Here is a 27067-nt window from a genome sequence, read left to right on the forward strand (position 1 = left end):
CAAACACAAACAACACAAATATGTGACAAAATGTGAAAAGCTGAGACAGTCTGCTAGTGACAAACATACAACATAAAAAAGTGCATAAAACACAGCAACTAGTTCCCTTAACCGACTTATAATCAGCAAACCAAATAGACCCATAAAATCTGCGTCGCCAACGGCGGCCATATTGGACTAGTCAGAAATTACTCTGTCAGTACTGTGGCAATCTGCTGCATTGATGGTCGGGAATGCCTAAACAGATCACGATTCTCATTTTACCATATTGTAAAGGGGCTGGCAAAACTGTGTCACTCCATACCAATCTACCCTCTCAGCATTGACTGTACACTTGCAAGTGCGTGAGGAAATATAGTATATTCATGATGGCAGCAAATATGAGCCACGCCACATTTCATTGGACAGCTCTAAGGCAAAGTGACTCATAACCTAATCTTGTTCTATTCGATAATTTCATTCAGCCCGCATTGATCCGTTTGTTCACTGTAAATCCAGCGTGCCTCCTTTGCGAGCAAAATTCTTTCAGCGTTCTGGGGGGTACCCTTCACCTTCTCTAGCACTGTCCAAGTGAATGTGTGTAAACTAATAGTTGGTGGTAAATAACGAATCCTTACAGCACATAAGCACTCTTAAAAGTGCTTCCTACATGCCATTTACCGATTCGGTAAATACCGAATCGGTAAATACCGATTCAGTTTTTACCGAATCATCCCCTACACCAGAAATGGCTCAATACCGGGCAGTAAACCTCAATTTTACCGAATTTCGGGTTTACCGACTGGTAATAGGCCACCTACATCGGGCCCTATGTCTTTTGATGACATTTAATGTCTCAACTCTGCATCTATGTAGGAGGTAGAAATGTTAGAACAAGGAACCGTAGACTTTGGCAAAATTGTGTAAGAGAAATGAACGAATGAAGCACACGCTGTGGTTGGTAGTTGGAAAATTAGAAGGGAAAATAGCGGTTGGATTTGCAAGTTGCCAGTAAGGCCTATAATGGTTTAGAAAGGACAAGTAATGATAAACTTATAGATTCTTTGAGGACCGCCCTTAAAAGGGTGTCGTAGGCGGTATGAGACATTGAAAGCAAAAACTTGGATGGCATATGTTTTGAAAAATATTTAGCAAGAATTCTGACTAATACTTATAGCGGCAGATTCCTCACATTTAGAATATTTCCCAGGTGCCACACTGGATCTGGAAACGTTTCACAGCAGCTCTCCCACACGCTGACATGCGCTGCTAGGTGGCACCTTACAATTTGGCATTGGGCTAATTCTGCCTGGAAGTAATGGAGCAGAGCAATTTTAAGCACCACTCCTGCTTGCAAACATCAGCTTCTTTCTTTTTGTGTATTGGAGCGTGGATCCAGAGATCCGCACCCTCTTTCGTCAGTATTTGATGATGTCATATCAAACTCCAGAGAGCAAGAGAACCATGTCCCTACCTAAAGCTACAGAGTTCAATCCATCTGTAACTGTTGGAAACTGATTTGAGTAATGGATTGGCAAGAAGTGATCCTTTGGTGTTTGAGCTTGGTGACGACTTCAATTCATGTGATGAGTGCCTTCATGCACCCAAAGACGATCTGGGAGTGTGGAGTGATGCTATATGTCTCCAACCATAAGAAGAAGTTGAGGGCGTTGCATGCGTCCCGCTCCAAGTCAACAGTATGGAGTCTCTCCTAATTCCAATTCCGCAGCAAGTCCTGTTCTTGAAGTACTCTGGTAAGTCAAAGTCCAAATCAAACAAGAAATATAAGAAGGCGAAGTGGGTCTTGAAACTAAATCCGATTCTGACCAGAGTTTGCCACCACTTGGAGATGCCAATGGTGATGATGGGGTCGATTTTCATCATTTTGACAGTTGATACTTGGATTTCTGGTGGCCAGTGGGCATGATATTTCCTCTGATATGGGGTTCATTTCCGACCTTAGCCTGCTAACGTAAGCAAGTGCTTACTTTGCTGTGGTAATTCTAAATGCTGAGGTCCCGGACCTACAACTACTCTCTGTCAAAGTTAAGAAAAACATCTTTACAGAAGTCCTGCAACGTGGACCTGCTTCCTTTGATCACTTTTCCCATTAAAGATTACCTAACTGACACTCTGATGAGTACCTTGACTAAGCTTTCCTGTTGTCCACCGGTGAACAGGGAAGTGGCCAGGTGCCACAGACCGGTGACCCTATTTTTCTTATGTAGCATCCTACTCCTGAGAGTTTGGTGGTGCAAGCTTCCATCATCAAGGTGATTCCTAATTCATTCCATACAACCCCCACATTTGAAAAGGATTAAGGTGTCTAAAATGAATATTCTCTTCAGCCAGTAAAGCCTTTTCGGTCAGCACGGTATTCCCCTTTAGCCGATATTGCACTACTTCTGGGACATGCCTCATAAGAATTTAGCACCTCTCTGGCCCAAATCATTCAAGATGGGCAGGATTCGGGCAAATAAATCATTTGTGCTGAACTGAATGCTACAGATTGCTTGGGGTGAGCAGTCTGCATTAGTTTGGTGCTCCTTCGCCGTGTGTAGATGATCTCCACAGTCCTTTCAGAAGAGATACAGGCATCCTTTATGGATATGCCTTTCAAAGAACCCCACCTATTCAGCGAAAACGCTCCAAGAAAAACCTGGGCATGTTGTTTTTTTTTTGCCTTTTATTTTGTGCTTTTGACCCCTACCAGACAATTCTCTCATCAGATTCATCCCTCCCAAGACACGCCAGTGGTTTTGCATATAGGCAACTAGGCCTTCCTACCCCGCTGCAGTCATGTTTGTGGCCGGGCATGGGGGCTAAGCAGACAATATACGGTCACCCACAGGCAGCAATCTTCTGAGTCTCTTCATCTGCTGCGCCAGCCTCAAAGTCACTTTAGTTTGCTCTTAGTGTCGCACAACCATCCTGTGGAGGCAGGATCCAGCACATCCTCCCAGGGTAGCAATTCATTCTATCCAGATTCTCCAGCGGAATTATATCCAGATCCTCCAGCGGCGCTATGGCCTTCCATTTCTTTCCTTTCCACCACAGCTGCCGATCACATCAAAGAATCTTTCAGAGGAGCATCTACCTATCTTACTGCTAGAGGTGCGAGCTTCACTGTCAAATAGGGCAGTCGAGACTCCCGAGTTGTTACTTGCATTATTTACACGTGCCGAAGAAGGATTGAGGCCTTCATCCTATTTTAAAACTTCTCCTTCTGAATGCCTTCCTGTAAAAGGACAGATTCAAAATCCTTACGTTGGCCCAAGTTCTGTCTGTCGTAGATCCGATTGGCTCAATGGTCGCCTTGGATCGCCATATATCCATCCTGCAGTCCCAAAGAAATTCTCTGTGGTTCATGGTAGGACAGAAGCATTTTCAATTTGCTGTGCTTCCTTTTGGCCTTTTGGCCTTAAGAGCACCTCTTGAGTGTTCACGAAAGTGATGGCGGTGGTCGCTGCTGATCTTCAGGGGTTGTGGATACTAGTTTTTCACTACCTCGCAACTGGCCGTTGAAGAGAGACTCAATTCGGTGCACTGTAGACCACCTTCAGATGACAGCCAACCTCCTGACATTTGGGTTTTCAATCAACAAACCAAAGTCATATATGACTCCTTCACAGAGACGTCCTTTTATGAAACCTGTACTATACAGCTAAGGGCATTTCTTCCATCGCAGTGGGTCAAGGCCAATCAGGCTATAATCCAGATGGTTCAGCCTCGGTACTGGTTCTCAGTGAGGGCAGCTTTGAGGCTTCTTGGCCGCCTCATGCACCCTGCTTGTCCACTACGCCAGGTGGCACGAGCTGGCTCTTCAGTAGACTGCACAAGATCGGTCGTAGTAGCTACTCCACCACAACGTGACCAGTGGCATACCCTTCCTTACCCAGAGCTGATTGTAGCGACTGATGCGTCACAGCTAGGTTGGTGAGGTCTTCTGGGAGAGGTGGAGATCAGAGGATTCTGGTTTCCTGCAGCGACTTGCCTCTATCAATGTGTTGGTGTTGTGGGCCATTCATCTGGCATGGGTGTCAGTGCACACATTCACAAAATACTGCTGCCTTCCTATCAAGGGGAGGCTGGTTCAGATTCTCACAGGCAAAACCACCACCATGTGGTACTGCAACAACCAGTTCAAAGTGAAATTTTGGGTCATTTGCCAGGAAGGAGGCTTTGCGCCTTTGGAGCTGGTTGGAGTGTCAAGGCATCTCCCTGATTGTGATTGGATAGGATCCCTGAATACCAGATTGGAGGAGCTCAGCCAGTGGTAAGTAGACGATCCTGAATGGCAGGTTCTTGCCAATGAGGCACAAGCATTCATCCATTTATGGGGAGCAGCCTGGCAAGATCTCTTCGCCACCGTTGAGAACATGCAGTCACACCATCAAGTTGCAATTCCACAAAGTCTGTTTACAGCAGGTGCTGGGACACATTTGTGGCCTGGTGTGTAGTCTGCAAGATAGACCCTTTATAAGCCAGTCTGTGTGACGCAACCTTCTTTTTGGAAAAACTGGTGATGAGAACCAGGGCAGCCTTCTTTTCAAAAGTTGTGACTGCTTTTCACATTGGGCAATCCATCACCCTCTCAATGTTCTTTGCCGTGCCTAGCTCTCAGAAAGAAGAGGACATGTATTGACTGGACCCCAAAAGAGCATTAAACCTTTACATTGATCGCACCAAAGACCATTGGGTAGACATCAGCTGTTTGTTGTTCTCTGGTGGCAAAGAAAGGTAAGACATTGCAGAATAGGACTTTGTCACAATGACTAGTCCTTTGCGTTAAGGTCTGCTACGAACTGGCTACAAAGCAGCCCCCAGAAGGGCTGAGGGTCCATTCTACCAGGGTCAAGGCTACCGCCAATGCCTTCACACGTGGGATTACTTGTCCTTGATATTGGTCAGTCTGGACATGGGTGTCAGTGCACACATTCACAAAGTACTGCTGACTTGATAGCCAGGTCTGACGGAAAGGCCCTTTTAGTTTTGCAGGATGTTTTGGCCCACTTAAGAGACCCTCCACCTTTAGGGATTCTACTTGGGTATCTATTTTAAAGGTGAGGCATTTTGCGGCAATAAGTACCTAGCAGAACCAAATTACTTACCTTATAATGCTTTATCTTCTGGATGCTGCAGTTTCCTCACTGCCCCCTCCCCGCCGCATTCTGTGGAGAGGACTTTTCTTATCGCCTAAAATAAATCACAAATTCGAGATCTGCACAATAGTCCCTCCAGTTGTTTTGGGCCTCGAGTCTCAGAGCGCAGTAAGAGTTGAGAAGATTCAGACATCAGAGCAGGGGTGGAGCATATATAGGGTTTCTGCTCCAAAAGTTCCAGGTCAGAACTAGCCCAATGTGGAGTCGCAAGGTGCCACTCGTTTGAAAAGTTTCCAGATCTAGTCTGACACCTGTGGAATGTTCTAATAGTGATGAATCTATGTTTGGATTGAGTATCCACCAGAAAGAGCTGTAGCAAAGTGTAAGTAACTTTTTCTGCGAGGCCAAACTACCACAGTGGGGAATCTCAAAAATGAAATGCCCAGAGCAGATGTGCTCATAATAGATAGTCGCACCGATAATTATGGCAATGTAAACATTCCTCACGGTAATACATCTTATATTACTCTCAGATCAATAGGAGTTTGTCTCCTGAGGTTAGCACGAGGTGGGGGAGAGGATGTGGCCAAACGGCTAGGGGGTCAACCTCAAATCTGGGGAACCAGATTTGAAACTCGGCAACAACGCTCAACATCCTGGGATTCTGGACAAATCACTTAATCTTCCTGTGCCTAATAAAAATGTATGGGTCCTTGTGTAACACAACTGGTGCTCATGTAAAGCGCTCTCATATCTGATACCTTCGGGTCAGGTTCGCATTATATAAAACTCAGGGGGAAAAAAGACATCTGAATGCTACACCACATCTTGGGCTTTTGGTTATCTGTGAAGGAGGCCATTTCCAAATCTTGTCCTTGGAAGCATGAACGGTCTTTTTTATCAATTGAGTGGTCTTTCAAGAATAGAGTCTTGGAGGTAGGTAGGTATGAGAATTCCTTCAGTCAATAGAACTCTCTCAACACCAAAACTACTATAGAGGTGAACTAGAAAGGATTGTCCACTCTCTCCTGCTTTACTAACCATCTGACCTCTAGTGGAAGGATTGAGGATGGGCAAGGAATGATCAAGGTACCATATGGCCATGGTGAGAACATATTCTACTTATGTGACTAATTTTTTCACACAATTGAAGAACCCAGAGAATCCTATTCCTAGAACAATGGGCTTGTTCACCGAATCTAAGACATTACTGAGTCTCTCTAAAAACTGATGCAATTAATAGTCTTGCGAAGAGAACACTAGCTGGTCACAGGGTGGAAGAAATCTATTTATCTGGGATTAATAGTACCCAGTGATGTCCACTAAATTGCAAGCTGGTCCTGGCTGGAGTCATTTTCGATGTGAAGTCACTTATGAAAATTCCAGAAGTGTGTTTCAAAATAAAGAGCTCCGTTTCGGGCGAAGCGATAGGACTCCATTATGTATAGAAATGCTATTGTGCATCACATTGCTGGTTGCGAACAAATGTAAGTTGTATACATGAGGGTATTCAGTAAATTGAATTGTATTACCTGGATTGGAGATAAGGTGTAGGTATATTTCTTTTATAGTATCACATAATGTATTGGGAAAATTGGAGGAAAAGGTAAGATCTGATTGAAACCCTTGTGGAAAGGCCGAGCTTTACATGGGATTCATGCACTGGAGAACCTGTTGATAAAGGGAAAGTTCAAAACTTTTAATGAGCTTAGAAAGGAATATTAACTTTTTAGGTCTCGCCTGTCGATGCGCATGCGCATCGAGCTTGCGAGCCTATTGCGGCTTATACAAGCTTTAACTAAGAAGCAAGGAATCGTGGCGATTCCTTGCAGTGCCCGTGACTTTTAAGCTCAATGCGCATGTGCATTGAGCTTAAAAGCGCGTGCACAGCCGCCCGCATTCCTCCGACACCTTTGAAGTGAAGCTTAGCTTCACTTCAAAGGCCCGGCTTCTTCACACCCACATGCCGCTCTCGCTCTCCCCGCTCCGCCCCCTCCCCTGCCCGGCCCGGCTTCTTCACACCCACATGCCGCTCTCGCTCTCCCCGCTCCGCCCCCTCCCTTACACTCACCCCTCCTTTCTCCCCTTTAGGCTGCTTTAATTGATTTTTAAACATATTCGATACAGTTAAACATCAGCAATGGTTTCAATCTTGAGACCCTCTTGATGCTGTAGTCGCATGTCCCTCTGTGCGACCCCACCTAAAAGAAGTTGTAGAGCAAGCTACATTAATAGGAGCATTTTACTTCTACAGACACAGCCCCTCGAGCAGCCTTCAACATGCCGCTCTCGCTCTCCCCGCTCCGCCCCCTCCCCTGCCCGGCCCGGCTTCTTCACACCCACATGCCGCTCTCGCTCTCCCCGCTCCGCCCCCTCCCCTGCCCGCCGTGTGACCTCGGCTTACACTCACCCCTCCTTTCTCCCCTTTAGGCTGCTTTAATTGATTTTTAAACATATTCGATACAGTTAAACATCAGCAATGGTTTCAATCTTGAGACCCTCTTGATGCTGTAGTCGCATGTCCCTCTGTGCGACCCCACCTAAAAGAAGTTGTAGAGCAAGCTACATTAATAGGAGCATTTTACTTCTACAGACACAGCCCCTCGAGCAGCCTTCATCGAAAAGAAGTTACGTAGAAATTTGCATTGAGAAGAGGATCTTCCCTCCTAGTCAAAGACCCCTCCCCCCCCTTGAGTGGAGCCCCTATCTCCACCCCCGGCTATTGACTCTTCCACTGGGTCACTGCTTCACAATTCACACCTAGACAAAAAACTAGCTATTATGACAGTTGTGTGGCGGAAGTGTCTTTCTTGGTGCGTTTGTACCCTTGGCACAAGCGGAGGCAGATCATGCACGAGCAGAGCACACCCTGCCGTGAATATAGCTTATCACCCTCATGCGCTATAAACGTCTTGCATTAGTCACAAAGCAGACATATTTATTTTGCTTGTTATAAATAATGAGCTACAGAGCAGTGCTCTATTTTTTACTTGTTAAAAAATGTGGTAAATTGATCACAATGTCACTTTTTAATGTTAATCTCTACTTTGAAAGCTTTCCCAATTGTGGGTTAATAAATACTAAACTAAACCTCAAAACATTGCTTAGAAAGCATATAAAATCGAATTAATTTAATTGAAATTTTATAAGTGTATAACATATTTGGCATGCTGAACAACAAATTGCAAAACACAAATTCGCCATATATCTGTTGCTCGTACATATCCTTCGATAACTACTGAAACCGGGCATTGGTCATGGCAATTAAAGATGTGCTGGGGTACAACAATGTTCTGTGTACCTGATATACCTAACCTTGCCAAATTATAATTGTAGTAGTTGTGAATGCGTTGCCCATGCAGGGCGAACATATGTTAACCTGTATCTTAAAAGAGTATGTAGATTGATCCTATCTTCTAATTGTCAATACAAATAAATTTTAAAAAGATGTCCTTTTTTCAGAAATGTTAGCTTACCAATGACTAAACATTGCACATCGCATTAATGTTATCACATTAGTTTACGTTTGGGAATTCATAAAGACTTGATGTAGTTCCCTTGATATGAAGTTGCCTTCTTTGGCTTTCACAAAGTATTTGATCAATAAATAGAGAGGTCCTCTGTTGCTTTAGGTTGGCTGCCCATTTATTCTCAAACACAGCTTGGCCAGGTTGGATTCGAAGCTCACCCTCACTCACCCTCACTCACCCTCACTCACCCTCACTCACCCTCATTCACCCTCACTCACTCACCCTCACTCACCCTCACTCACCCTCACTCACCCTCACTCACCCTCACCCTCACCCTCAAACCCTCACCCTCACTCACTCACCCTCACTCACCCTCACTCACCCTCACTCACCCTCACTCACCCTCACTCACCCTCACTCACCCTCACTCACCCTCACTCACCCTCACTCACCCTCACTCACCCTCACCCACACTCACTCACCCTCACTCACCCTCACTCACCCTCACCCTCAACCCCTCACCCTCACTCACCCTCAACCCCTCACCCTCACTCACCCACCCTCACCCACCCTCACCCTCACTCACCCTCACTCACCCTCACCCTCACTCACCCTCAACCCCTCACCCTCACTCACCCTCAACCCCTCACCCTCATTCACCCTCAACCCCTCACCCTCACTCACAACACATATTGTGTTACAATAGGTGTCACATTTGCGAAAGATAAAACTATCTAGAGATGTAGCATAACGACCAGAGCTGCCATATAAGTCACATAAATACAAAACATGTTGCATTCCAAATGCTATAGGTGTCACATTCGCAAAAGTTATAACTATTGGCATTGGAAATGACAAAGCCATCAATTTAGCAATTTTAACAACGAAAAAATAAATAAATTGTCATTTACAAGACCAATAACTACAACTTTTCTAATGCGAAACCTATTGCATTCCAACCCCACTCACCCACGCAACGTCACTCACACACGCAACGCCACTCTCACACGCAACGCCACTCTCACACGCAACGCCACTCTCACACGCAACGCCACTCTCACACGCCACTCATCCACGCAACGCCACTCATCCACGCAACGCCACTCATCCACGCAACGCCACTCATCCATTTGCAAAACGAAAAAAGTTAAACTCTTCTATTGCGAGACCTATTGCATTTTCAATGCTTGTTTTAAATGATCTGTCCATGGATAAGCAGTGAATTGCCCTTATGACAGTTGATCCAGGAGAACTTTTTCGAAGAAAATTATAAATTATTGCAAATATTACACAGAGCATGATCGTTTTGTCTTTTTTCCTGCCTCATGAAGGGAACTTCACAAAGAGATATACTTTTTTTGGTGAAAGAAGGAAAATTTCTTGTTAGGAATCGATAAAAGAAACATTAGGCCTTTGGTGTCGTTGATAAAAACATATTTTTTTAATTCTTTAATTTGAAGGTTTTCAAACTAAACTAAGCAGATCAATGTTACTCAAAATTAAACAATCAATAAACCTTTGCACGGTCCCTCCTCAAAAGTAATCAATAGCAAGGTACGGATGATGATTCAATCCCACTCCTCACAGAGTTAACTGCCCACCAAAGGCTTGCCTCTTTTTAAAAAAAAAACTTTTTATTGATCATTTTCATAAATACATCCAGAAGCATACTGGCAACAATAAACAGTACAATAATGTGAACCATAAGAGCTCAGTGTTCACGCATTAGCCAAATCAATAATCCAAGAAACCATGTCAAATCTGATCTCCCACCCACCCCCTCAATGGAGTGTTGCATTGTGGGTCCTTACCCTAAACTTGTGATGTGTCAGAGTTCTTGGCCAATGTTGTGCAGTCCCGCAGACACACCGCGGCCCACACTCCTACCTATGCCCTAGCCACTTATCCGTTTGCTTCACTTATCTATGGTTCCCTCCACAGGAGTCAGCCCAGTTATGCCTTTAGGGGGCCCAGTCGATTATGAATGTATGTTCCGTTGCCCCTCCTCCCCAGTTGTGTTTTGAAGCATTGTTAGCAGCCCATCCCATGATTCAAGATCATCCTGAAATTCATGCTATTACTTGCTGGCCTTCTTATGGACTTTCTCTGCAATCACCCACTCTGTCACATCCTTGTACCACAATGTGACAGACTGCACTCTGACCCCAACTCTCCTCTTCGCCAGTACCAATGCCAACTGTAGAAACTTCCAGGGCACCTACTTTATAACCCCCAGGAGACAAGGCAATCATTTAGCTTCTATTAGGAGGCCTGTCACTGCACGCAGTGGATGGACCACTACCAACCAAAAGGCATGCACTGCTGAACATCTCCAGGCCAATATAGAAAGGAGGCGTCCACCATCCCGCCCCTTGGACAATCTGTGCTCTTTCCCCTGTACATCCTTCAGCACCCTGCAGATGATATTCTACCATAGTTCAGCACCCCGACGAATCATATACGTGATGTGAGCCTCAAATCTGACCCATCATGAGTGAATCCAAATAAAGAAAGGGTACCATGTGTGCAGCGCAGCAACAGCTTCTCCCAGTATCTTTCACCGCTGCCAAATGTGCTGCATATTGCAGCTTGGTGTCATAATGCTGGATCACATACGGACCAGATAGAGCAGGAGCAAACACCACTTTAGAAATTGATTAAGAAGGGGTACTTTTTATGTCTCGCCTATGCAGCGCACATGCGTTGCATAGGAGGGCCTTTAGCCGTCGCTCTGCTCATTTTCAAGCACACACGTGCGTTTGGCGGCATCCACCTTGCGGGAGCGAGCAGGGGCGCGCACAAGCACGAGTGCAGTGCTTGAAAATGAGCAGACTGCACGCACGCACCACTCCCAGCTAGCGAGGTTTATTGTCGTTATCTTGCCTCTCCAAGTGGCACAGACCGGTGCACGAGCAGACACGCGTCTGTGAACGCGCGAGCCGCAGGGAACGCCAACGTGCACGCTCACGGCGTCACGCTCCTGCCCTCTCCCGTCTCTTGCAAGGCACGCTCCAGGCCGACTTGTTATACATTGTTTACCCATTCAGCATCGTTTCTGGGCAGGGATTGTGTCAGGTTTATTTTCACGGGCGCTCGCTCTTACTCTGCAACAGGCGCTGCGGTCTCTGGCAGCTCCCCTGCTAAGATTTTAGCTCACGGAGCGGCGCCGCGCTGGTGGCTGTGCATGGCTGGCTCAAGGGGGAGTGGTGTCTGTCTGCTGTATGCACCGCTCGGAGGGCGCGGAGGCCACTATTCCACGGTACTGGAGCACCATTGGTGTCCGATGAGGGGGCAGCACGGAGACCTCGAACCCCAACTCTGAGTGAGTGACCTCTGACCCCGCCTGGGAAGCTACCAATGCCTGTTGCAAGAATACGGCTTCTTGCTTCAGATGTGATGGGTCTGTGCAAAGGATAGGGTACCGTGCTAAGGATATGACATTGTGGCAAAAGGTGGTGTGTTCCAGGGAAAGAGTTCCCTGCCTAGGGGGTTGTGTGTCAGGTAAAGGGTATGGACCATAGGGTTCAAAGGTGCCCAATTTAAAGCCCTATGGCAAAGATAAGGGATAGTGACAGGACCTAGGTTTGGTGTCCATCCTGAGTGCGTGCTCGTGGTGCCGCCATTGAACGACACCATGGAGCCCCATGACACCTGATGATGTGTCTCTGTCGCTGGAAGTGTTGTGTTCCACATCTGGGAATCTTTTCAAACGAGGTGGGCCTTTGCCAGGACTCTGTACCAAGAACAGGGCTCTGTGCACAGGTCTTGGCTGTGTCAGGAGGATGGCGTGGTGTGAGCCCTGTACCAAGGTTATGGTATGTGCATTTATTTTATGTCGCTTGCATTCCGAAATGATTCTTGGCGCTAGATGTAATAGCGCTTAACTGTATCTGGGATAGCATCCTCCATTATCTGTAGTACAGAGACAGTGATTTGTTTTCTATTTAAGGGTCCGTGTATTGGACAGTCTTCTGTGTCGCTGTTTTGGCTGTGTGCCATGATGGGGGTTAAAGCAAAGGGTATGTTTTGGTTGCTAACCGTAATTAATATGTGCCCAAGATATTGTGCTATGCCGGGGATAGAGTTATCTGCCTGAGATGGAGATTTCTATAACATTTTAAGTTTTTGTTTTAATCAATACCACTTACAAATTACAGAAATATTTTGAGAGCTAGTAGAAAGAAGGTAGACATATAAGGGACTTGGGTTTGTTTGTGAAGTTGTAAGCTTTGATGGCAGCAGCAAGAGCGGTATTCAGATATGCACGGTGAGCGGGGTTTAGTGTTTGCATCCTGCTAATGTGCCACCTACGGTTTTCATTAGAGTCACTGTTAAACAAGAAATTTCAACTTCCCAGAGTCTATTTGGGATACTGGTGTTTGCTGTGTTCATGTCAGTTTACATGTGTACCAGATTAATCGAAGTGACCAGCACATCAGGGTCCTGGGCTTTCACTATACAAACTTGTGCATGCTAGGAGTTGTGGTCTTGGTTTACCTCCGTTGGAATATTATAACACATCTTTTGAAACTGGTTTCTAATAGAAAGCTCAGGTCTGAAAAAAGTTGCGTTCCTGTGATATGGAAACTTCTAGTCACTGTGTGTGTGTTTTTTATTGTATTGACTCGCTGATACAAAGTGCTTTGGAGGCTCTTTATTAAGCAGGAAAACAAAAATAAGTGAAATTGTCAATATGATAAGTCCTAAATATTGATTTTTGAATAGAAAATTAAACATTGTACTTCTAGTACATGAAGATCGCTGCGTTAATGTATGTGCCTGTCTGGATATGAGTGTGTACAGGTGTCAGCTGATAGATCATGGTTGCCTGTAGGTGCACGAGTACTTGTAACATCACTCTGTCTTTAAGGGCGTCTATGTGTCTCTTGGCACCTAGAAATGACTTCATTCAGGAAAGGCCAAAGATATAATAAATATTGACACCCAACTTCTTCCTTTACAAAGGTTTCCTTTGCAGGTACTCTAAATATTAGGTCGACCTCTTCCCCAGTGCCAGTTATGCATTACTTCATATTGAATCTGTCCCTTCTTACTATTTCTCATTGTCAGTCGCTCTCTTCCTGTGTGCCTCTGTGTACTTGCACGTGTGCCTCTCTGTGTACTTTTTGCTGTCTGTGTTGTCTGTATATCTGTTGGAACTGTGTCAACTGTATATCTGGTGGTCTGTGTATATGGGCATCTATATCTTGTGCCTGGAGTGAATGAACATTTATAAATTGGGGTACATGGGTGCCTAGTTCGTCATTTGGCTTGTATTCTTGGTTGTCTGTAAATCTTTTGGTCTAGGGCATTGCTGCTTGCATGTATGTTTTCCAGTATGTGTAGGTGCCTGTGTTTGGTATTTGTATGTAGGTAGCAGTAGGTTTTTTATTCTATCGTGATGGATGCCTGAATGTATGCTTGTGTGCCTGCTTACATGCACTATACAAAATGCAACCTTATTGGTTTTACCACTGCTCGTTATAGTAGTGGACGCATTACAAACATGAGGTGTTGGGCATTATTTTGTTTTTGGTTGCTACCGATTGCCGAAACCAAGATGGGATGTTTGAGAAACATGCAGCCTACATTCTACGGTTGGGTTTCGCATATTTGCATTACGCATATTTACTACACTGTGGTAAATAAATAATTAATTACCGGTACTATTTTTCTATACATTAACTAAAACAGATAGCTCAATAAATAAGAGGCAGGATCCGAGGTATCTGAGTTGAACAGGCTTTAATTTGACACAAGGGAAGGGACAGGATCGGAACAGCCTGTAACAGAATGGAATGGCAGCTGCAACGTCTCATTAACAGTACATAGTATATATATAATAAAACGTTACAATGGCATTGAATACAGTAGGCGTAACAAGTGACAAACGTAAGATAAGAACACATGGGCGTACAAAGAAGGCGTGCACAGGGCGTGCACGAAGACATGTGATGAGAACGTCACAGAAGTGTCATAAATGGGTGGATACATGGAGGGGGCTACCTGGGCAGCTGGAACCTTTAACCTAGTGGTGCGCGCAAACGGGCCATGACATATAGCTGGGGAGAGCTGGGGGCTCTGACTCCTGCACTAGAAGAGGAGACTAAAGTCTGGGATGTCAGGACGACATGTACCTATAGCATATCTGGTATCTGGTGTTTGGAGTACATGTTGATTGAATCTAAAAGTCATCAGAGCAAAGGCTACTTGACACTAAGACTGGTGCATGCATATATTCTTCATGTATTGCGTGTGCTATGGATCTTCTATGGATATTAATACAGTAATGCACTTGCATGGAGACAGAAAGACTAGACTATAGCTGAAGATGTTTATGCGGTTCGTTAGCTTAGGAATGTGAAGACGGGGAGCTGAACTGATAACTAGAGGCATAACATATTCTTGGCAGACAAGCAGGCAGGCCGGGCCAGGCACCGCGTTGCTTGGCAGAAAGTAAGCGAAGGGTCAGGGATGCGGGAGGGGCTGCATCGCTCCTCGGAGCAGTTTCAGGAGACTGGAGCTTGAATCTGGTGTCCGGGCCCTTTGAGGCCTAGAAAACGGGGACAACTCGACAAATTAACGTGTACAATGTAAAGACGTTGGCAACATAGGCCTAATACTTGTTGCTTTCAGGAGGACTGGATAACTGGCATACTAACGTTGGACACAACTATAATTGCGTCTTTATTCGGTCAAAGGGGGATATATGCATATCGATCATGCACATATTACATAGGATGGGGAACACGTAGGGACACATGACAGGGCAAAATTCAATTTTCCTCAACACGAGGAATATAGAGATGAAACAATTTGCTTACTTTGTACAATCTATGCACAGAGGCAATACCTGGGATTGAAACATGCATGTTCAGATTCCAAGTCCAGCAACATTTCCACATCCGCTATCCCTCCATCCCTTCCTGCTCGCTGTGAGGATATACTGCTGTGCTTGTTGGAAAAGGGCAGAGCCATTAGCCTTTGATTTTCCATGAAGTTCCTTGCTGTGCTTTTTTCCAGATTTGATGCCGTTCTGTTATGTTGGTGACTGTGAGTTTTCTAAGTGTTAACAATGGAAAGTCTTTATTTTATTAAGACATGAAGGCTAGTGTTTAGTGTTACTCATAGATACTATGAGAGTAAAGTAAGAAAGTAATGCATAATAAGAGCCTTCGGCCTTGACATACAATTGTCTCCGGACACCTCCAAGTCCTTGGGGTGGAGGAATTGATGAGATAGACTAGCACGCAATAGGTCTGGCTTTAAAATACTTGTGTATGGTAATGTGAAGTATTACAAGCAAATAACATGGGAATGGATATGTATGTGTGTGGAAGTGAAGAACTGTTATATATTGGTGTGAGGTTAAGGTCAGGTCAACCACTGTCAAGCAGACCTAAATTCCCATGAAGGTTACTACATCCATCCTGCCATCTGTGCTGCTGCCAGAGAAAATCACCATACATTATCTGGTTATCTAAGACACTTTAATAGCATTACAATGTCATGTGTGTGCCCCTGAAAGTACAAGCACAGGCAGCTGGATAAATAAACAAAATGATCACAGCTGTGTGGAATGCAAGCACGTTTTTTGTGGATCCACACAACTTTTGCCCAATTTGAACATACTCCTGACTCCCAACATGTGGGTGGAACCAAAGCCTCTCTCTACTAATGCACATTATTGTAAGGCGACCTCTGCATTGTCGAATCACATGATAGAAAGGGGAGCCAGGAAAGAAGGGGCCAAAATAGAGGGAATGAAGAAGGAGCTTTGTGAATGTAGCGGTCTTTCCGAAAAGTCGTCCAGCCCCTGGATGGATCAATTGTGAAATGTGTGTAGGTGGCCTTGTAAAAGTGACCGGCAGGTTGGTAGGGTGAACCAGGAGGTGGAAGACCAGTTACGTCACGAATGGGGTGCAGTGGTGAGAGAAAGAGGTGTCGGAGCGCTTTACATGAGCACCAGTTCCGTTGAAGAAGGACACATTCATTTTTAGGTCTCGGCCTGAACCAGCGCATGCGCTGCTCTCGGCCGAGACATTTTGGGGCTCTCAGAAATGCTACTTTGCCAGCGATCCACTTGCTAGAACGCGCGCAAGAGCACGCATGCGCATTATAGCAAGCTGATGGCCGGCAAAGTAGCATTTGCGGTGACACACGTGCACACCACTCGTGGTTTTTTTTTCTCACTTTTTTTTTCGTTCTTTGCACGCTGATCAAGGTTTACGGCATCCAGATTGACGTGATCATGCACGGACAGGTTCTCCCTTAACCCCTTCCTATCTCTGTGCAGGGGGTGCAAGCCCCTCCCCCCGCTCGTAGCTGCTGAGTAGACTGCAACCCCCTGGGGCACATGGGTTATTTACTGTAATGGCCAGGTTGCACTCTTAACCTCACTAGCACACACCCTATCTCTTTCCACTATTCAGAGTTGGCGCTAGAACAGCCGGCATTTACCTCATCACTAGACACAAGCATGCGCTAACGATATACAGCACTTAAATCAGTTGTTCAGTGAACACACCGTAAGCATTTCCATCATCTTAATGATCTGCTACGCACTCTACCACTCTACGCACCAAGCATTTACTCACGCCCCTCTATATCACACACGCACCCGTACTTCACTGCCCCCATTCGCTCCAGTGGACGAGCTCACACCGTCGCCGTTGTGTATTTAGTTCACTCATCGCTCCTATGTACTCACACATTAGCACTAAAGTGCACGCACAGAAAGCACGAGGAAGCCAGCTCACACATGCAGGACAGGTTCTCCCTTAACCCCTTCCTATCTCTGTGCAGGGGGTGCAAGACCCTTCCCCTGCTCGTAGCTGCTGAGTAGACCACAACCCCCTGGGGCACATGGGTTACTTACTGTAATGGCCAGGTTGCACTCTTAACCTCACTAGCACTCAGCCCATCTCTTTCCACTATTCAGAGTTGGCGCTAGAACAGCCGGCATTTACCTCATCACTAGACACAAGCACGTGCTAACGATATACAGCACTTATATCAGCTGTTCAGTGAACACACCGTAAGCGTTTCTATCATCTTAATGATCTGCTACACACTCTATGCACCAAGCATACACTCACACCTCTCCTAATAGCACGCGCACCCGTACTTCATTCCCCCCATCGCTCCAGTGGATGAGCTCACACCGTCGCCGTTGTGTATTTAGTTCACACATCGCTCCTATGTACTCGCACATTAGCACTAAAGTGCACGCACAGCAAGCACCAGGTAGCCAGCTCACACATGGGCACTATCACACGTCTGCAAGCTCACACAACCACTTCTGTGCGCACACTCACAAGCACCCACTAAAGCCATCACGCAGAAGCGCGCACCTGCACTGACACTCATTAACACATCGATCCCATCACTACAGTGAAAATACCAACTCTGTCATAGTAGACACACAGAAGCAGCATCGGCAGGCAAGAGAACAGGGAGTGCAGTAAGCAGAAGATTAGACTACAGCCATACTCCATTTACACCCCAAAAATGTAGAGGAGCCCCGCGGTCCCAGCCGCCACCCACCACCCCTTCACCGCTGCAGCAAGAGCTGGAGACCTTGGCCTGTGAGCCGAATCTCATTGTAATGGAAAGTGTGAATACCGGGCTTATCACAAGGGTGTGCTCCATTGAACCCATCTCTATTTCCCCTACCGTTGTGAGGTATTACACCCCCGTCCCTATTAATACCTTCCCCTGTGTCCAACCAGTCTCCTCTCTTCCATACCCCAACCATTGCTTGTTAGATAGGTTCACGCTTTAAAAAATCCTCATACACACACCATCACATTTAGGAACACATTGGTATTTGTTCTCTTGTCCATGCTGACACCATTACAGCCTTGCACACACTGGCACTGTTATTGACATGCTTGTACTGATAGCAGTGCAAACACGAATCCTTTCATAGAATTATGCACACAAGGACAGACCTTGGATGTACACACTGACCCCATCTGTGGCCTATGCATACCGACACTATCACTGTCGTGCACACACGGAAACCACCACTGCCATGAACACAATGTCACCACCATGCACACACATTCTCTGTTTTTTTAGATGAGCGTGAAGTCTTTGCTCAAGGCCTGGAGCAGTAGCTGTAAGTATAGCCTCCTCAATGTGCACTAGAATTACGACTTCTCCGTACGAGACATTTAAGTGTTAGCGACGATACGCATTTTGCAGTAACTTAACTCACCGTACTAAATCCATTTCTGTGCGCTGTTAGCTGCTCTGCTGCAACCAGAGCTGCATTAACGTTTGCTTTAAGTGATCTGTATGTATAGCGGACGTTCATTCCGCTTAATAGTGAAGGTGTAAAGCCGGACTACTGTACATAACCGAATATTGCTGGAAACTTGCCTGGGCAGGTTTTGTATTCTATCCAAATTAGTGGTTGACTGCGGGGATAGAGCATGAAAGGTCAATATTTAGTTTAATGTGCTCTGCCATTGTTATTTGTAATATCAATACTTCTAAGTCACGTAAATACAACACATATTGCATTACAAATGCTATAGGTGTTAAGTTTGCAAAAATTAAAACTATTGGCATTATAAATGACAAAGCTATTAATTTCGCTATTTTCAAAACCAACACATAAATAAAAAAATTGTCATTTACAATACCAATAGCTCAAACTTTCCTAATGCGAGACCTATTGCATTGCAAATGCTTGTTTTTTACTTTCAGTGTGTTTTCAATGCCCCACAACAACACGCTTTGCGCTTATCTTGTTACTATTAAACATAAGAAAGCTACCGGTTTAAAAGCTTGCATCGCAGTGTCATTATGCTGCATGAGTTTTCTGTGCACTGAGAATGTGGTTACCGAAATTGTATCTCCGTGCAAGTTTACAAAAATACCTAGACAAGTAAAAGACATTGCACATAAACAACCTGTGGAATTCCTTCAAACATTTCACATTTGTCACAAAAGTAATCCTGTCACCACTGTAATTTAGTAATGGTGTGCAGAACCCTGGACATTCTCTATGGTCACCTGGAACCTTCACCTTAAATTCACTGTATTGGATACACGTTGCAAGACACCGATGAACGCTGATCATTAAAAATCATACAGGGGCCGTGTGACACCATCCAAATTATGTCACACACAGTAATGACTCGCCCAGTAGCAGCCAGGGTTTAATCACCCCTGTTTGCAGGTCTAGATTGTGGCCTCCACATAGCCACACATGGCATCGGAGCCCTGGTCTGTATCCTCCTCTACATGTAAGAGGGAATCTCTACCCAGGACTCCACCGTCCTTCTATATCTCCTACTATATCTGATTCACTCTATGGTTTGAGAGACGATACGCCATACAAGAGAAATCTGTCACTAGCAGTTTTGAGCCCTGAGGAAGCCGATTGGTTACCCAACCACGGTGAAACGCGTTGGCAAAAGGGATTGGAGTGGATGAAATAAATCGAAATAAAAGATCTTCAAGAGCCTAACTGATTATTGCAATGTTCTCATATGAGCTAATTTTCTGATAAGAATATGATAATTGGTGTGCTCCAAATTCAGTATAAACCGTCTTCAATCATATGATTGCACTTAGGAAAGTAGGGTGTTCCCTTCTCTTGTTTATTTGGAAGCACCTGAATTAACTGGACAGCATAATGTAATCAAGCACTTTTACACTATAGATTAAGTAGAGCTGATCTTATGGCAATATCTCGTAATGCTCTTAAGAACTATCTGAAACCTAGTATTATGTTTAGTTCAATGAATCATGATATGATGCTGTGTAGGGAAAAGAGGAAAATGAAGAATATACCTTCTGCTTGTTTGGAGGTGTTGCCCCAAACCTACTTAAAGTGAAACTTGAAACATGGTGTGTGATGAATCTTTTTATGATTTTGCATGAATATTTTGCCCTTAAATTCTGCCATAGGGACTTGCGGAGGAATAGCTCCAGAGAATAGACTAAGTGATCTTTGAGGGGACTCCACAAACCTTCAAGCATGTTCTTGTTGAGTGCCCTGCGTTGCATGCCAGTCGATGCGGTTTGCTGAAATCTTGTTGTTTTAAATATGGCGGGAATCTCTCATCATAAGATGCATTGCAGTTGCCATTTAATCCAGTAAATGAAAAAATGTGTTTTAACATTTTTACTTTTTTCAAGTGTTTTTTTTTTATTTAGATTGATTATGCACTTGGCATATTTAAAAAGTAGATCTCATTGTAAATCTGTTTGTGCTTATAAAAAATGGTGCAATTGTCATGGGGAGCAGACTGGTTGGGGACAGTGGGAGCTTGGATCGGTGCCAATTTGGCCAGAGAGCACTGGGGCGAAGTCGCCATGCTCGCCAGCGCTTAGCTCCGCCCCTTAAAAAGGGGGTGTTTTTACTCAAATGGAGTATGAGAAGGAAGCTTGATTTTGAGTCCCTTACAGATGAACATTTGTGGTAAATCCACTGTTCTATTATTTCATCAGTCTCCAGAACATTCCTGAAAATTGCATTCCATATACATAAGGCTCATCTCCATTTTCAGTAGACCACAACTCCCTTTTCGGTATTTCTGCAAAATTATAAACTTGTCTGCCTTTGATGCAGATGTTGTCTGTCCTGAACTTTCCAAGAACTGTGAAAGTGTTTTCATTTAGATCCAGACAACAACAAAACACCTGATGCAACGTCACTGTGAAACAAGTGCCGTCTTATCTCAATTTCAAGGTCAAATAAAAAACAATAGTAAAACTAGTGTAGTCTGAATTGCCGTACTTTTATCTAAGATGTATAAAAGAATGCATCCTAAACTAGCATCTTGATGCTTATTGGCTACACCAAACATTCCTAAGATGACATTGCAATTTCCATCTAAGATAACATAGAGTATGAAAGGACTGCCCCTTGTCAGGAGAGGTCCTTTGCCCTAGATTATCATGAGCAAAGATACTACCAGACCAGAAGTCGATCCTGATAGCCAGGGATCCTGCAGCTGTTATGCACTTTCTACTGAATCCTGACACTGAGCCCGGCCCATGAGGATTTGTTGCTGGTTCTAAATGCCTGTTTGCTTTTCGCACTGAACATGACCCCTGACAATGTTAGGGTTCTGCTATAAACAAGCAATGCCGTGCACTTATTAGCCCTAAGAAAATCTAGTCACAAGTTATTCTACTCGCCATGCTCTCCTAGGTTAGCGCATATAAGTCTTAGGGTGTTAGGTTTTTCGATGACTTTTGAACAATGTTAGAAATATTCATTTTATTTTCTTTGTTCGCAATGTACATTAGTGCTGTTTTAATCATATTCTTTGTAGGTTTTTAATGTGTTGAGGAACAGAATGCACCTATTAAAATGTTTTTTTTTCATTATAGAAACATCTTGTTTGTGTTGTATTGAAGATAGCAAAAGAGGTTTGGTTTTGATCACTACACTTTTGAATGGAGGGACTGTTAGTAACGCAAAAGCGTCGATGCTATTTCAACTATGTTTTGGATGGAGTTGTGCAGGGCTACAAAAACCTGTATCTCTCATTCAATCCTGGTGCATTGAGCTAAGTTCAATCGTGTCTCTCATGGGTGTGAAAGTAAACCTGGTTGAGTCAGAGTTTATGCAACAGTTTTTAACTTTCTTTCTACTTGGATTGGTTAATATGTGTAAAAAATAAAATGAAAATCTTACTAACAAATAATCAGTAAATTGTCAAACTATTTAATAGATTTGAATAAACAATCCTGCGTTCCAAGATCTGGAACCCAAAGTTATCTGTCTACAGGACGATTACAAATGGTATAAAACTGGATAGTAGTACTAGCTTTCTCCTCCAATTCCAATATTGTGATTTAAAGTTAATGTCCTGTCACTGATCAATCTTGGATAATAGTATGGTTATCTGCTCATAATATTAGACTGACCTGCTTTATGTACACTTCAGAATGAGTCTACAAAATTGTTTATATTTGATTCGCAGAAAGTTCTTTAGCAAAGCTCAAGCAGACTATTCAAATTTTAAATTGTGGTGTACGTTTAAGGAACTCTGAGTTTGTCTTTATTTCTTCATAGATTGATGCATTGAGTAAAAGGAGTAAAGAGGCAGAAGCGGGCTTCCTGAATGTCTATAAGCGATTAATTGATGTCCCAGGTAAGCACATTGTTTAGTTGTGCTGATTAACAATTTCTAAATCAAAAAGCTCTTCTGCATGAATAGCCTATATTGAAATTATGGGTAGTCTTAAAAGACAAAGGTATGCCGCCTCCCCTTATGAACATTTTTAGATGACTTCATGTGAATATTCTGGCACAAGTGAGATGGGGAGACAATGGGGCTCTAACACAGACGATTCACATTAATAAAGGAGTGAGACATGGCTGTGTATTAGCACCCACCCTGTTCATTAATAATGTCATTAGCTTTTTGAGCACAGACGGCTGTGATGCTCCGAAAGTAGGAGGACAATTGGCCCCTGCTCTCATTTTTGCAGATGACACTCTACTCAAATCAAAGTCGCTGCAAGGGCTCCAACAGCTGCTAAATAATGTTCAGGCATTTTGCCTGGAACGGGGATTAGAGCTAACCAGCTCCAAACCAAAATGTATGCTTTTTTCATCAAGCTTAAAGACTAAATGCATGAAGCGTCTGTAAGTGGGTGTTGTTCCCCTAGAACTAGTGACAGTTTGATTATCTTGATATATAATTTGCACAGAATATGAGTTGGCTCCCACAATTGGAAAGAGTGCATCAATCCTTAATTCGGCAAACCGTGAATATAGTTCAAATTCATAGGAAAACTATATCCAGAAAGCTGGCACCAGCGATAGAGATATATAATGTCAAAGCCCTTGTAGCCTTATATGGTGCGGAGGTGTGGGGCTGTTCAAATTGTAATGATCTCTGAGTAACTAGAAACCTTACCGGACCTTCCGGTGTCCTCCCCGCTGATTCCACTCTACTTAGATCTAGGCCAGAAAAGAATTGCCCATAAAATTGTTCTTAGAATACTCATGTTTTAGCACCTGCTATGGTCTACTGCATGAATCAATGACACCAACTTGTGTAGTCAAGATTCCTTGGATGTGCACAGTTAAGACTTTCCTACAGAAACTAGGATTAGATGTATCCCGGAGTCAACCAGAAACCTTTAGTCAGATAAACAAACTCGGTCTCAAAGCTGCATACTGGGGCATTGTTGAGACCAATTGGATAATGAATTGTAAGAGTACACTCTCGATTGCTTTATGAATTTTAAACTGACATCGGCATTTGAGGCCAGGATAGATGAAATCGAACCGCCATTAGCAAGGAAACTATACCTACAGTTTAGGTATGGTTTCCTACCTGTAAATAATTGTAAAAGAAAATGGTGCAAAGTAGGTGAGATGGTTGAAGGAAATTGCACCTGCTGCCAAGGGATACCTGAGTCACTTGAACAAGTTTCATGTTTTTGTCCCTTGTACTACCAAGTTAGAACTAAATGGATAGCGCCACTATGCAGAAATCCGGGGGTAAGAAAGTACAAGGAGGCGTATAGAATACTGCAGTCAAATACAATGCATAGGATTGTATTGTGTACAGCAAAGGTTTTAATGGCTATGTGGATTAGGCGTACTAGGTAACCCCCTGATAGTTCTTTGGTTGTACTACATGTATGGCTCCTACTAAAGTCGTACTGTGTGCCTTGTGCTATTGTAAGTGAACGCTGTTTTTACACTTTTTAAGTCTTTTAACTTGTTTTATTGCTGTTTTTAGGCTATTTTATGAGGAAGTTTTCGAGTACAAATAGTGATTTATTAGAAATTGTTTCACCTTGCTGCTATTCCAATGAAAAATAATACCACCATCTGGTCACTCTACTATGCTGCTACTGTTAATAGACTGCAAAAGTTTATTTATAATGTTATGTTTTATTCATATTTTGTGTCTGCAAGTGTCTTGTTCTACAGTGTACTTTTATGATCTATGGTGATCGAAATAAAGTTCTTTGAATAGCCTATAATTAATTTGAATCGACGACTATTTTTTTCTCTTCAAGAGTTTGTATTTAATTCTAATTTAAAACAAAAAGGAATGAAATTCAAACACTTTCAACATCTAGTAAAACAGAAAACATGTTTCGTCAGCTCAAAGCAAGTTCATTTGCTAGAAATACTGCTGCTCCAAATGTTTGCGCCGAACCAACAGTTTATTGTTACTGTTGCTTAGCATCTTTCTTAGTGATGTTCTATACATATAGCTTTAGATATGTTTTTGTAAAGGAGGGCAAACAAAATCTGGACATTTCATGTAATCTTCCACCATCTTTGACTTTTTATTTCTGATAGAGACTTCTAACTGCAGATTCCTCACCGTGTGAATTTGGCAGCAGTGCGCTTTAAAAATATCACTAACATAACATAGTTTTTTTCCGCCACTGGGTTCAAATGAAATCGAGCTGATGGAGTCGAGACGATGTTTGTCGATATCGAAAGTAGTTTGGTGAAGTTTGAATACGTTTTTACTTGTCGAAGTGCTTGAAAAGTAGATTTCGAACCAGAGCACCTACACCTGCAGTGCCTGTCAAGAAGAAGGACTCTGCCACATCTCCTATGCACCCTTCTTCTACTATACTTCCTTCTTCTTCATCTCCTGTTCCTCCTAACAATTCACCTCAGAATTCTCCTGGACACTCTCCTCCTCATTCTTCGCCACATACACCTCAAAATGATGATGAGTATAGCATAGGGGGAGGGGTAGCCCAGATGAGCCTTTTCCCTACCCTGTTGATGATCCAGATTGGGAGTACCCAAACCCACAAGATGTGCCAGATATTCCTGACCCACAGTCGTATCCATCAAAACCTTCTCCCTCAGAAGACAATATTGGTTTTGGGCACTTACTGAATAGGGCTGACATTTATCATGGGGTCACCATGCACTCAGATGAGGCAGAGGAAGATTTTTTATTAGATACGTTTGAATAATCACAAAGGTCTGTTCAAATTCTTCCTATGATCAAAGGGGTCATCAAACATGCTCCAGAGGTATTTAAAGATCCTGTACGTGCTAGGATCCTAAACCCTAGAATTGAGAAAAAGTACAGGCCTGCTCCTGGTGATCCAGCCTACATTAAAGGACAGCTACCCTTAGATTCCCTAGTTGTCTCAAATACTAGAAAAAGAGAAAACTCGCAGACATCAGGTAAAGCACCACCCCCTGATAAAGAATCTAAGGTGATAGATGCTTCAGGCAAAAGAATAGCTGCACAATGTTCTAATACATGGCGTATAGCTAACACACAAGCCCTCCTTGCAAGGTATGACAGGGCAAATTATGATCAGTTAGAAAAATTACTACAACATCTACCTGACCAATATAAGGCGCAGGCAAACAACCTTACACAAGAAGGCTAATTATAGGCCCATTAGCCTTATAGATACAACTCAAAAACTAATGGGTAGGATCATACTGGACAGGATACAGAATGGATGAAGGAACATGAAATACTTACTACTCTCCAGGCCGGATTTAGATCTGGTATTTCGACCCTGGGCCAAATTTTTAGGCTCCAGGTCCTATTCTGGAAAACTGTAAGAGTAGAGGGTGGCAGCCTCTACCTTGTCTTTGTGGACCTGCGGGCCGCATTCAGTCTTGTGCCCAGGGAAAGATTGTGGAAGGTGTTGGAAGAATTGGGCCTCCTGCCCTATTTACTCGATATTTTGATTAGACTCCATGCAGGGAACTATGCACAGGTTAGGTGTGGGAGGCATGGGGATCTTTCGGCCCGCTTCCCTGTATCCAGGGGTGTTCGACAGAGGTGCGTCCTGGCTCCAACACTTTTTAGCCTTTACATCAACGGCCTGGTGGATGCTCTAAACGGTGTCAAGGATAATGATGCTCCCTGGTTAGTCACTGGCCGGGTGCCCGCTCTGATGTTCGCGGATGATACTCTCCTGTTATCCCGAACATCAACGGGCATCCAGCGAGTTCTGGACGGGTTTGTAACTTTCTGTGCCTCGTGGGGATTGGAGGTAAACTTGGAGAAAACAAACTTTATGATCTTCAATCCCCCGAGACACACCCGCCCTAACCCTGTTCTGAGCAGTATCCCCCCTTGAACGAGTGAAAACCTTTGTCTACCTTGGTGTCACGTTGACAGAAGATTTTGATTGGGGTCACCAAGTATCAAAATCTACCCTGAGACTCTCACAGACTTTGGGGGGTATCGGTAAACTCCACAAAACATCGGATTTCAAACCGGTTGCTCCAGTCCTTGAGATCTATCGACTCCAGGCCAGGACAGCAGCCATGTATGGCGCGGAACTCTGGGGACACAAGAATACATTGAGCCTCTTAAAGGTTGAGCAGTCCTTTATGAGAAATCTGGTGGGCCTACCTCAAAGTACACCGCTCACACCCCTGCGACTAGATTTGGGCCTGGAGTCCATTAAGGAATTGGTAGCTGCACGACCCCTGCTCTACTGGAGAAGGCTCTGGTCTGTACCGGAGCTTTCAGCCTAGAGAGCGGAATTTTTTGAGGTTTGGGGACAAATAAAGAACAA

The 27067-nt window shown here is 44.0% G+C and overlaps 1 protein-coding gene across 4 annotated transcripts in view; it reads left to right on the forward strand.

The window, feature by feature from the left end:
* The window catches only part of CUX1 (cut like homeobox 1), a 1380044-nt gene that overhangs the window by 354309 nt on the left and 998668 nt on the right, over positions 1 to 27067 (forward strand). For all 4 annotated transcript variants that reach the window (XM_078679377.1, XM_078679375.1, XM_078679376.1 and 1 more), the window contains exon 4: positions 22596 to 22674. In XM_078679377.1, coding sequence (XP_078535503.1) covers positions 22596 to 22674 — 79 coding nt within the window. The remainder of the gene's footprint in view (positions 1 to 22595; positions 22675 to 27067) is intronic.

The sequence above is a fragment of the Lissotriton helveticus genome, chromosome 3_1 (assembly GCF_964261635.1).
Source record: "Lissotriton helveticus chromosome 3_1, aLisHel1.1, whole genome shotgun sequence".
NCBI classification, from domain to species: Eukaryota; Metazoa; Chordata; class Amphibia; order Caudata; family Salamandridae; genus Lissotriton; species Lissotriton helveticus.